This window comes from Emydura macquarii, unplaced genomic scaffold (assembly GCF_026122565.2).
Source record: "Emydura macquarii macquarii isolate MOO-44397 ecotype Brisbane River unplaced genomic scaffold, CSIRO-AGI_Emac_v2 contig_1551, whole genome shotgun sequence".
NCBI classification, from domain to species: Eukaryota; Metazoa; Chordata; order Testudines; family Chelidae; genus Emydura; species Emydura macquarii.
The window spans coordinates 11,888,321-11,900,388 of record NW_027131688.1 but is presented as its reverse complement, the minus strand read 5'-3'; the positions used below and the strand labels follow the sequence as shown (position 1 = coordinate 11,900,388).

Sequence of the window (12,068 nt, the reverse complement as noted above, 5' to 3'; positions counted from 1 at the left end):
CCTTCACCCAGTGGATGTGGCTCTTTCGGAGTGGATTTGCGTATCCTTTCAGGAAGGGGTCCCTGCTGTAGGTATCGGGAAACTGATGCCTTTCTGTCATGTGGTTTTATAGAACTGCGGCAAATCCCCTACAGGTGGAATGTCAGAGCAAGGGTCATCCCTGGACTCCTACATCCCATCCTGCTCTGCACAAATCCTAACTACTAAAGAAAAGAATTGAGTCAGACTGAATTATAAACTGACCCATTTCTCTCCTTTCCTACCTCCAAGTACAAGGCCAAACACAGGAACACCTCAGCCTCGCCTCAGTTACTGTGTAGTTCATAGAACCATAGAACTGTAGGACTGGCAGGGACCTCAAGGGGTTGTCTAGTCCAGTCCCCTGCATCCAAGGCAGGACCCAAGCATTATCTAGACCATCCGTGACAGGTGTCTGTCCAACCTGCTCTTAAAAATCTCCAGTGATGGAGATTTCACAACCTCCCTAGGCAATTTATTCCAGGGTTTAACTACCCTGACAGGAAGTTTTTCTTAATGTCCAACCTAAACCGCGCTTGCTGCAATTTAAGGCCATTGCTTTTTGTCCTGTCCTCAGAGGTTAACGAGAACAATTTTTCTCCCTCCTCCTTGTAACAATCTTTTATGCACTTGAAAACCGTTATTCTGTCCCCCCCTCAGTCTTATCTTCTCCAGATGCAGCAGGGGTTGAAAGGCCACATTCAATGTACCTCTGTGTGGCAGCAGTGCCGGTGCGGTCCCAACCTCTGGTTCTATATCAATGTAGCAAACTTTTAAAAGTATTAAAACAGACTGTTTATTACAGCATATGATGGGTTATTAATTTACACAGTGATACATAAAAACAGCCGTTTCTGATGTACAGTAACTTGACAGTGACAGGAATATTAAAACTATGGATACTCATGCACGTGACATGCATATGTTTTTAAAAAGCACTTTTACACAATATACTGAAGAGTTACTGAGTCTTTCGCAGCTGGTCCAATGGTTCCTTCTGGAAAGCAATGTATCACTACGGTGGGAGTCCCATGGACGGGATGGACGTTGGGGTCATCCATAGCAGAGTACCTTTTGGAGAAGGCAACTCAAGAGGGAGACAAGCGAGGGCCTTTCTTATTATTTATATTACCATAGCACCACGGGGCCCTAGTTGTAGGCCCAGACCCCATTGTGTTAGGCACTATACAGACACACAGGTGGGTGGTGGGATTGCAAGAAGAAATGAGTTTACGAGAGGAAATCTGGCCAGACTAAAGGAGGGACATGGTCAACATGCAGGACCAAGAGCAGAAAAAATTAAGGGATAAGAACAAACATTAGGATCCTCCACTTATGACAGTAAGCTATTGATCTCCTCCTATTACAAGGCCCAGAGTTGGAAAGAATAATCAAGGAAGATCCGTTCTTGGGAACATTACTATTTTTCAAAACCTTCTGATACTATGCACTTGAGGCTGTCACCACTGAAATGGCAGTATTTTTTTTTTAAAATTAGTATAATGATCTTTATTTCCACGTAAAGGCACTAGTATCTGCCCAAGTTTTGAAGATGTGTCATAATTTACCGTAAGTTTTAAATATTTGTATTAAAAAAAAAATCTATGAAAATATTTACACAAAAGCACCTTGTTTCTTTAAGTAGAAACAAACGCGTTCCACACGGACCAGTCATTTCATTAGACAGTTGTCATCAGTTTGAGAGAACCAGATCGGAAGCGAAGGATTTTCTTTTTGAGGTTATGCGAGGCTTTAATTTTGACAAAGGTCTTTGCTGCATTTTCATGCAACTCCGGAGCAGCCACCGTTTGGATAGGAAGAGTCTGGACAAACTGAGACCAAATAAGCCCCCCGCTTTCATCAGAGTCACTAGTAGTCGTGCTCTCCCCAACGAACTCCACCTCGCTCAAGCTGGACTCACTGTCCCCAAAGCAGTTTGTGGTATAGTTGCTTCGCTCATCTTCACTGGTGTCCACTACAGTGGAGTGGAACAGGGATTCGCATTCTGCTGAGTACTCGGAATCACTAGCAACGTAAGCGTAGGGGCTTACGTATGGAAGGGGAACTTGCGAATAGACGCCTACGGCTTCTCTCCTGTTTCTTCTTGCCCTTCTCAGGGCTTCCTCATAGGAAATCTCTGCCGACGACTTCCATCGGCGATAATCTCCTCGCTTGTGTTTAGGTTTGGCCACAACTACTTCTCTGCCGTGTCCATGGGATTTGATGGCAGATTTATGGAGGCCAGGTTGCCTACTCAGGAGGCTTGTCTCCAGCTGTGAACTGCTGCTTTTCTTCCCTCTCAAAGAGGGCTTTTTAAGTTTCTTATTTGTATCCAAGTCATCAGGGAAACGACACTTTTTGCTTACAGGCTTGGTTTTCTCCCGCATGGTCTGCGCGCTGCTTTCCAGCAGGCTGGCCAGGTGGGACCTGTGTTTCAGAGTAGAGCTCTTCAAAATTTTGACACTTTTGGTGCTTTTGTGAAGCTTAATGCTTTGCTGTGGGGCTGGTATGTACTGAGCACTCACCAGTAAACCTTCGTCCAGGCTCGGAGAGGAAGAGCCCTCACTCTTGAAATCCAACGTGGGTCTCTCCTCAAGAGCAGGAGAAGCGGGGTGAGCCGCTTGCAAGCTGTTTTTTAGCAGTCTCTTTTTGGGTGGCTGGGTCACTTTACTCTCCTGCTGCAGTGCTGTAGGCCTACCAGGACTTTCTTTAGGAGACGTAGCAAAGAGTTGGCCATTTTCCTTCGGGATATCCCCCGTGGTGGCTACAGGACACCAACTGAATTCTTGAGATGCGGGTTTGACGTTCCTTGACAGGTGTTTGCTTTGAAGTTCACTGACAGTGCTTGGTGGGTAAGCTGCCACCGTAGGCATCTTCCTACTTTCCAGTTGCTCCGCATCAGATTCTTTTGACCGCTGATTTAATGGCGAGAAGGTGCCATTATCCAAAGCGCTTGGTCCACTGGAATGCAAACATGCTTGTTTAGAATTCTTCAGGTTCACAACGTTAGTATGTGAAACAGCCGCAGTCTGTCTGACACACATGCTCCCATGTCTCAAAATGCCTTTTGTGGGATCAGCATTCAGGCTTGTTCTCGGCTTGTTAGTCCTCACAGAATGGGCCTTCTTCTGAACAAGGCTCAAGATGTAACCATGTATTTTTTTGTTGGTTGAAGGACAGGATACAGACCACGAGCTCTGCGGGAGAAAGGAATTGCCTGTTTTTACTGAGTCTAGTTCAGGTCCAATGCAAACATCATTAACATTGCCGCCACGTCTCTCCTCTTCTCTCAGGGGATTACCAGTCACTGGTAGAAGAAACATCGGACTCTGTACGGCTACTGCATGGAGGGGACTGGGGTAACGGTACACGTCATTCCCATTTTTAGATATTAAGTCACACTGATATTTTGGATGTACATCTGCAATCACATCAAGGGAATTCGAGTGCGGCGTGGAGAGAGAGCGACAGACAGCATCTGATGCCGGGTCCTCGTGCTGGCCTTCTTTATTATAATCCATCCAGCCTATGAGATCTGAAATGCATTTTAAAAGAGTTTAAAAATTCTGCCATTGTGTAGTTCTGCTTTTATTTTATCTTTCCAAAGATGCTTTTGAAGGCTTTGCCCTGCTTCAACTACGGCAGTATAGCTGAAACTCTACAACCCTCCTAGAGTGGATTCAGTCATACCGGTGTAAAAATGCTTATTCTCAGGCCTACAGTACACAGTTTTGTTGGTATAGCTATTAGAGAGACCAGGTAGGTGAGATAATGTGTTTTATTGGACCAACTTCTATAGGTGAGAGAGACAAGCTTTCAAATGCAGCTATGTCAGTCGAGGTGTGAAAAAAATCAGATCCTCCTAGTGACACAGCTATGCTGGCAAAACCCCCAGTGTAGACACAACTATGCCAACAGAAGAATGGTCCAATAAAAGATGTTACCTCACTCGCTTTGTGTCTCTAATATCTTGGGGCCAACATGACCACAGCACTGGTAGCCAATGTCATTGAGGTAGGTGGTGTTACCATACAGGCAAACTAACTTCTGTTGGCATATGCTGTGTCCACACCAGAAGGCTCTGCTGGAACAGGTACACTAATATAGCTATATCAACAGAGTCACCCATGTAGTGTAGACTAGCCCTTATATTCCCATACGGGAAGGGGAATAAGCTATACCGGTATAAAGTGCCTTTATATCAGCAACACTGAATCCACACTAAGGATAGTACCAGTATAACTATATTGATTAAAAAGAAAAAGAAATTCACACCCCTAACCAACATATTTATACTGCTACAAAAAATGTGCACAGAGCTGACCTTAAAGAGTCTTCCACTTTGTACTAGAGGCCTCTAGAATTCTACAGTTTACTTTTATAGCATCCATGTGAGGTGCTGGATTCAGAACTGTAGAAACCTGGGGATTTGTGTGTTATAGGATATATTACATGGCTAAACCCAAAACTAACCAAGGGGGAACAAACAAAGTATTATGCCAGTAAAATTGTTAACGGTAGGTTGAAGTGCAATGTTAACAATCCTTTTCTTTAGGAATTTCGGGTGGATCACAGGCTTCCACCGTTTTTACTTAGAACTGCTTTTATAGGGTTTAAAAATTGTCCAATTCTGTTTAGGAAAAGATGGTCAAGATTAAAAGAACACTAATAATAGACGCTTCTTTGAGGGGAGACAGAGAATCTTTTGACTGAAGCATAGGCGTGGGAGTGGAGAGACGTGAAGTTCTATTCCCTGCCCTGCAAGAGACGTCCTCGGGGGCTAATTACTTAGGTCACAATGTTCAAACGTGAATGCCTAATGTCTGATACTTACATCCATATTTAGGCACCTAAGTAAGCGGGCTGATTTTTTCAAACAGGCTTAGCCCCCACAGTTCCCATAAACTTCAATGACACTGTATGTGAAGGGAAGTGCTGCTCTGAGAGCAAGAACGGGGCTATCAGGATCTTAAGAGAGGAACAGCTGACTTCCTGCAGGTCATATCACAGCATTTCTTCAATTCTCTGGTACAGTCCAATATTCACAGAGAATTGTCAAAAAGACTTCACTGAAACATGCCACGGTGGGAAGTGGGAGAGGCAGCCATAATTTGTTTAAGAGTTCATGTCTCCATTATGTATCATGACAACCAGCAATGCAATCTGCTGTAGATCTTCGTGCAGAATTTTTTAAAACATGCTTGCTAAAGAACACTTATAGATTAGTGGCAGGAAAAATTAAATGACATCAAGTAGGCCAGAGAGTTCAACATCTCGGAACTGCTACAGAGCCACATTTCAGGGACAGACAAACTTGAATGATTTTGCTCTGGATTCCTAAATGCAAAAGTTCACTCATAGGCGTAGTTTGACTTCTATAGTTCAGGGTGCGGCTTCAGATAGGACAATGGGGCCGCACGTGAGGGGCCAAATTCCACAGCTGCCGGAGGCTTGCAGTTTCGGGGGGCAATGCCCTCCTTGTTCCCCAAACGACACCCATGAATTCACTATTATTTAACTTTACACCACAAAATGGAAGTTCTGAACACCAAACAATACATGTCTGCTTGTAAGCATCCACCACGACCCAAACTGAATCAAGGTCCTATTTAACCCCTCTTTCCAGAAACACACAACAAATAAGAGGATTCTTGAAACAGAAATCATGTTGTAACAGGCCTCAATATATAACCTACACACACTTAGGTTTACACCTTTAGACTACAGTATCTGGAAATTCAAATATCCATCTTCCCCGCACCAAAAAGAGAGAAACCATTTCCATTATTCATCATGGCTATTTGTCCTTTCACACAAACTCAGCACACACTTCATCACAATTGTCCACGTGCTGAGAAGGCTAATTAGAACTCATTTTCACGGGCACAAAGTTGTACCACCCAGGATGCATTTTGGTGAAGTTGGGTTTTTTTAAATTTGGTAAAAATTGTTTTCTAAAGGAAGTTATACAACGAATTTGCTTATGTGTATATGTACCACTGCCCTCTACTGGGTAGAAAATATCAGAGCTGATCGTGTGTTTATGGGTTCTCACAGATTTGACACCAATGACTGAAAAAGTGGAGGGTGAAATCTACACCCCATGCCACACATATGTGACACATATGTGGGTCATTAGAGTCTTTTTGGATTATTTTATATTAACACACTGTGTAGCAAATGAAAAAAGGAAGCGTTAATAGAACGCTGCTAGCTCCAATGCAGTATTTCCACTAATAAACCAAAACCACTTGCTGGAGCATGATGTATTATACCAGCTTTTACTGTACCTGCTGATTTTGGGCGTCCATCTGATATATTCAAAGATGTCTCCAAAGGGCTGCAAAAACAGGTGCTAGAATGGCAACTGGATAAACACTCACTGAAGACCGAATTAGAGGAATTGGAAAGTGATCCAGAGGCCCCATCACTGAGTTCATAAAACCCTATAAAAATAAAAATGTGGGTTTATTTTGGTTCTGTTTATTATACAAAAAATTCCCCTCACCGCCCAGAAAAGCAACCGAGTTTCTCTCTATTTTGGCTCACTGGATCTCAAAGAATTATACCATTCCATTCAATCATCCAGATTAGTTGTGCTATACGGTAGTACTATAATACGGGGACAATTTCCATGTATTGAAAATAAGGCAGTAGGATGTCACTTACCCTTTGAAATATTAATAGCTTGAACAATTTTTAAAAGCCAATTTGAAACTAAAAGTTGTACAGATTTTACTAAAAGAAATCTGGCTGTACTTGCCTTCAAATCTCATTTAACAGGATATTAGGTCTCTTGACAACCATTCTACCAAAAGTATTTAGCTACAAGAATGTCTACAAGCCTCCTTACCCACTGCTGCTGCTTCCTTCCTGTCCTTTTTCTTGCCACCCAATTCCCATAAATAAAAGAACCGGAGCTTTCTGAGAAAGCTTAATCTATGGCATTATATTTTTAAAAAAAGAAAACCCCCTTTCTGAAAATCAGAAATTTAATTGTGCAGCATGTTCTCAATAGTCCTGAAATTTGCCTTTAAATATATTGTATGAAGTCAGTAATGTTTCCAGTGGCAGCTCAATTTCTCTTAGTCCCATTGCAATATTACTGACTGCCATACTCTGGACCCTTTATCATTCTCCACTATTAAAGTGCTGAAGGTTCTGGACAGTTTTATGACCGACTGTTAAGTGGATTCATTTTGCAGCATATGGGTCTTACCTGAACTTGGACGACTGTCTGTCTCCAGGTGCTCATCTGTTGTCTTTTCTACATCCAGTCTGAGATCACTTATCTGTTTGTCTAGTTCATGCAGCTGATTTAATAGACCAGCATCTCGCCTTCTCAAGCAGTTCTGGAAAACAAGAAAAGCAACATAACACTTTTGTTATCCAGAAACAAATGGGCCACAAGTATCACCTGAAGAATAGCTTGTAAATTCCATGTCAGTTCTTTTAAAAAGAGGGAAAAAACCAAGAAATCTTGCCTGGAAGTTCAGGATAAAAATTCAACTGAGCTATAATGCAGTTATGGACATTTAATTCCAATCTTTCTCGTTCTGTCGCGCATTATAAGATTATATTCTTAAAGCATAAGGGCAAGATTACAGGAGCCAGGCTCTGGGTCCTTTCATTAATTTTACATGCAGTAAGTAGGAAAAGTAATCCCTTCTTCTCTTCCCCCATTACAATTGTATTACATGATTATAATAAGAATGTTTAAGCTATTTATGAAGGTAATTTTGATGATATACAATGTGCAATAAAGAATGATTTTGCAAGAAACTAATTAACCCAAGGTCAATATAATCAGTTTCTTCACATATATTACAACCATATCTATCCATCATCTGTCCAGTTACATCAGTTTTTAATACACATGGGCACATACACTTTTGCATTGCACTCAGCAGTGCTCTGATGCGTTTGATGCTCATAAAGGGACCCATCCCAAAACCATTAGGTCAAGGGGAGCTTTTCCATTGGATTCAGTGGGTGTTGGATGAGGCCCAAGAGTGAAAGGCTAATAGCATTATCTAGACAGACTGGCACAATGCACTGGCCACTTGGGACCAGGAGGGCAGGCAAACTCTTTTTCCACTTCTGATATGAGCCAGGATTTGGATCCAACCCAGATCTGCAGAGGTGACAGGATTAGAGCAGGAACTCATTGCCCCACCTACTGCCCCAGCCACCCTCTAAAGAAGTATTGGGAATACTGCATCTGGTTCAAATTTGGAATGTCAAGTGTACAAATTAAAGTGTTATCATAAATCCTAATTCTGAGTAATAATTCCTGTTACTTCACAGTGGCCGTTTGGCAGCTAATAATTCCTGAGCAGTCACATTACCTTTTTAGAAGGAAATCACCCTGCAGTCTACATTTACTGAACCAAATGGTTTAAAATAAATAAATAAATAAATAAATAAAACCTACAAAAGCAATCCAGATTTGCAAGTGAACATCAAATCCAGCCTCTCCCTTGGTCAAAGCCAATATGCACAAATGCTGAGCCATGACTGTGGCACAAAGAATGCCATGCACAGCTGTGAGTTATTTTCATTGAAAAATGATCTGCCGTTTCATGTCGAGTTCTCACTTCCCCCACGAGCTACAAAGCGCATTTTTAACAAAAGCATCCCTATTTTAAAGGGCCTGATCCTGAAAGCTGCAGAGCACGCGCTACTCCCACTAATATCTCAGGATTATAACCTCTGTGCCCTATCCAACTCTCATTCAAGTCAGCAGAAATTAAGGTGACCAGATGTCCCGATTTTATAGGGACAGTCCCGATATTTGGTGCTTATAAAGGTGCCTATTACCCTCCACCACCATCCTGATTTTTCACACTTGCTAGCTGGTCAGCCTAGCAGAAATACTCCCATTGACGTCAGGGGAAGTGGACCAGGCAATATAAAAGCACCAGCAGGTTGCATCAGGAGCTTTGTAAAATATATTTCTTTTGTACCAAAGCAAGGATAAAATCCTTCTCACCTCACTTCTAGGAGTTGCTCTGCTGAGCGATGATCAGGATTTTACACCAAGACACCCACTCAATATAGTGAAGTGCATTTTGGTGACCATCATTATGTTCTTTTCCTATCCAATGACTAGCTATTTTACGTAGCTAATGCAAATACATTTACTCCAAGACCATTTCTCAAGGTCAATAGGAAGAGTCAGCTGATGCATTACTTTAGTTCGAGTCTTTCGTCTCATTTGAACATTAATGAAAGCAACAGACAATGGTCACAGCTCTGGCAGACGTTCAATAAAATAAATGCTCTCTGCAGCACCGTGCTGGGTCTTCCCTCCACACGCTCACTCTTTTGCTTTAAACGCACAGGGACAGGAACGGATTTGCAGAAACCAGCTTGCTTTTAACACCACGCGCGGCTCCCTAAATAAAGAGGCGCCTTATCATTTTGCTGCCCTAACTCCTGCCCTGCCCGGCAAAGTGCTCAACCACTGAGCCCTGCTTTTCAGATCAGCCACCCGGACCCGATGCAGCGTGGACAGGCTGAGGACAGGGGACGACCCTGAATCAACCTAATGGCACAAAACTCCTTTGGGAGCCGAGCGATTCATCACGATGCCAGCAGCCCGGGCTGCTTTTGTTAGCGGCGGGTATGAGTCTGTGTCGCTCTCCTGCCCCCCAGACACACACCGGCAAGGACCATTCAGCTGAGGCTCCCCCCGGGCTTCGCTGGTTCCCCTGGCACCCTTAGGAGCCCAGCCCCGACTGGGGAGCAGAGCCCCTCGGGGAGGGCGCGGGGAAGGGCTGTGGGATTAGAGACACCGGGACGTCATTCTCCCGCAGGAGGACGCCTCTATCCATTAGACAGGGTCCGCGATCGGGGCAATGGGAAGGCGAAGGATCAGAGAGAACCGGGCACCCGGGCTCCCGTGCGCTGAGAACGCGCCCAGCCCGGGACCCCCGCCGGTGCGCCCCAGCCTGGAACCCCCGCCCCGGTGCGCCCCAGCCCCGGTGCGCCCCAGCCTGGAACCCCCGCCGGTGGGCCCCAGCCTGGAACCCCCGCCGGTGGGCCCCCCGGGTGCGCCCCAACCCCCCGCGCCCCCCAGCCCGGGGCTCTCCCCGCTGCGCCCCCCCGCCCGGCTCACCAGCTGCTTCCTCAGCAGGAGGATGTTCTCCTCCAGGAACTTCTCCTCCAGGCTGCACCGGGCGTCCCCTTCCCCGGGCGGCTCCCCGCGGCTCCCCGCGGCGCTGGCGGCCGCCCCCGGGGCACGGCTCAGCAGCAGGCTTTTGACCAGCAGCTCCTGCCGCTGGCGCAGGTACTCCAGCTCGCCCAGGCCGGCCAGCGTGGCCTCCAGCCGCTCCCGGGTGCGCTGCCGCTCCGCCTCCGCCTCGCCCTTCTCCCTCCGGCGCGCATCGGGCTCCCGGGGCGCCGCCGCCGCCGCCCCCTGCGGCAGCGGCCCCGGTTCCGGCTCCTTGGCCGCGGCCGCCGGGCTCGGCTTCATCCCAGGGCGCGGGCGCCTCCCTCAGCGCATGGGGAGCGCGGAGCTGGCCGGGGGGGCCCGGGGAAGGGAGGCTGGTGGGGGGGACCCCGCCGCAGAGAGGGGAGCGGAGCCGGGCGGCTGCTGCTGCTAGCGCCGCCGCTGCAATGGGCCACCGGGTGGGCGCACGGCCCCCTCCTCCTTCCCGCTGTCACCGCCCCTCGCCCGCCCCCTGCTCCGCCGCCCGGCGCAGCCCTGCAGCAGCAGCAGCAGCATCCTCGGCCCGGCGGCGCCTCCGCCCCCTTTGCTCTTTCCCCACCGCCCCGCCCCCCTGGCTGCGCTCTCCCTCTGCTCTTAGCTTCCCCCCTTCGCCTCCCGCTGGCTGGCTGCCGCCCCGCTCTGGCTGCACCTCCCTCCCCCCCTTGCTCTCCCCTTACACACGCTCAGGCGCCTGAAGAAGGCCCCGTTCAACCCCCCGACCCAGCACATTCTAGCCACCCGCCCCCGGGCAGGCCCAGCGCCGCCTTCATTGTTCGGTGGGGCTCAGCTGTCCTAGCCTGGCACCCTCAGCACGAGCTGTCTAGTTCCATGGTCTGTCGAAGGGCTTGTCTACACGGGGAGTAAAGCGAAGGTGTGCATTTAAAGGACTATAGGAAGATCCCCGCTGCAATGGATGCTCCGCAGGCTGGGCTAGCTGGCAGAGTTTTGTAGCCAAAAGTCAGCTGCGGTGGACAAAGCAGTGGAGGTGCCATGCACTGAAATGCTCCTCCAGCCAATGTAACCCCCCTGCTGCGCCGCCATAATAAACCCACCTCAGCCAGAGCTGGAGGGCTTACGTCGTAGTTGGGGCGAGGCAGCGGCAGTGTAGACACTGCGTTCTCACATTAGCCGGGGGCTGTCGTTCGGAGCAATTCCAGGGCTCCACTGGAGCCTGAAATTGAAGAAAAAAAGCTGGGCAGCTAGAGCCCAGCTACCCAGCGATGGCCTGGAGATGCCAGCAGCTGGACCCCGCACCCAGTTGTGAGCGTGGCAAGAAGCCCTGGGTGGCAGGACTCCGCTTCCCCTGGCTCCTGGTGGGATGAGGGGGGGGAGGCAGCCCACTGGGAGACTGGGACTCTCGGCTCCCCAGACTGCCCCTTTTAGGTCGGTGGAGGTGTTCTTGGTGAGGACGCACTTCACTGACCCAAGGAGCGCCATGACGTCATCAGCCACCGCAGTAATTAACTTGGTGGCTGTAAGTCGACCTAACAGGTTAACTAACATAGGTTGACTTATCTTTGTAGTATATACAAGGCCTTATTCAGGGCTTTTTCCGATTTAGTTTATGTCACTTAAACCAAAACAGGCACTTACACTGGATTAAGAGTGTCCACACGGGTGGCTATACCACTAACACTATATATTGGTACAACTGGGAAAATCTTCCCTGTAGACTAGCCCTCAGTTCCTATCTCCACAGCCGTGCTCTCTCCTCCTTTAGGGAGTCTAGTGCCGTGCTCAGCTCCTGACTAGCAGAGTGCATGGCCTGGGATTAGCAGGGTTGGTGTAGCATGTTGGGTCCAGGTTAGGAGACGTGAAGAAGGGCTCGGTGGAACTC

At 47.5% G+C, this 12,068-nt stretch overlaps 1 protein-coding gene across 2 annotated transcripts; it reads right to left on the bottom strand.

Moving 5' to 3' along the window:
• Nucleotides 1–789: 789 nt before the first annotated feature.
• DACT1 (dishevelled binding antagonist of beta catenin 1) lies at nt 790–10,624 on the bottom strand. Of its 2 annotated transcripts, XM_067554882.1 has the most exons (5): nt 10,139–10,624; nt 7,238–7,370; nt 6,309–6,464; nt 3,320–3,553; nt 2,981–3,215 (listed from the first exon to the last, which is right to left on the bottom strand). In XM_067554882.1, exons 1-5 carry the CDS (start codon nt 10,493–10,495, stop codon nt 3,121–3,123), a joined length of 975 nt encoding a protein of 324 aa, XP_067410983.1. In that variant the 5' UTR covers nt 10,496–10,624; the 3' UTR covers nt 2,981–3,120. The 2 variants fall into 2 exon arrangements, with proteins under 2 accessions (XP_067410982.1, XP_067410983.1); XM_067554881.1 differs by having other exon boundaries at nt 790–3,553.
• Between the last annotated feature and the right edge of the window lie 1,444 nt (nt 10,625–12,068).

Excerpts from the sequence above, each read along its gene's own strand:
- DACT1 (XM_067554881.1), bottom strand. The coding sequence starts at position 10,495 with ATGAAGCCGAGCCCGGCGGCCGCGGCCAAGGAGCCGGAACCGGGGCCG. Across the intron at positions 6,465-7,237 it reads AGACAGTCGTCCAAGTTCAG|GGTTTTATGAACTCAGTGAT; the intron begins GTAAGACCCATA and ends TTATTTTTATAG. Across the intron at positions 3,554-6,308 it reads TGGACGCCCAAAATCAGCAG|ATCTCATAGGCTGGATGGAT; the intron begins GTACAGTAAAAG and ends AATGCATTTCAG.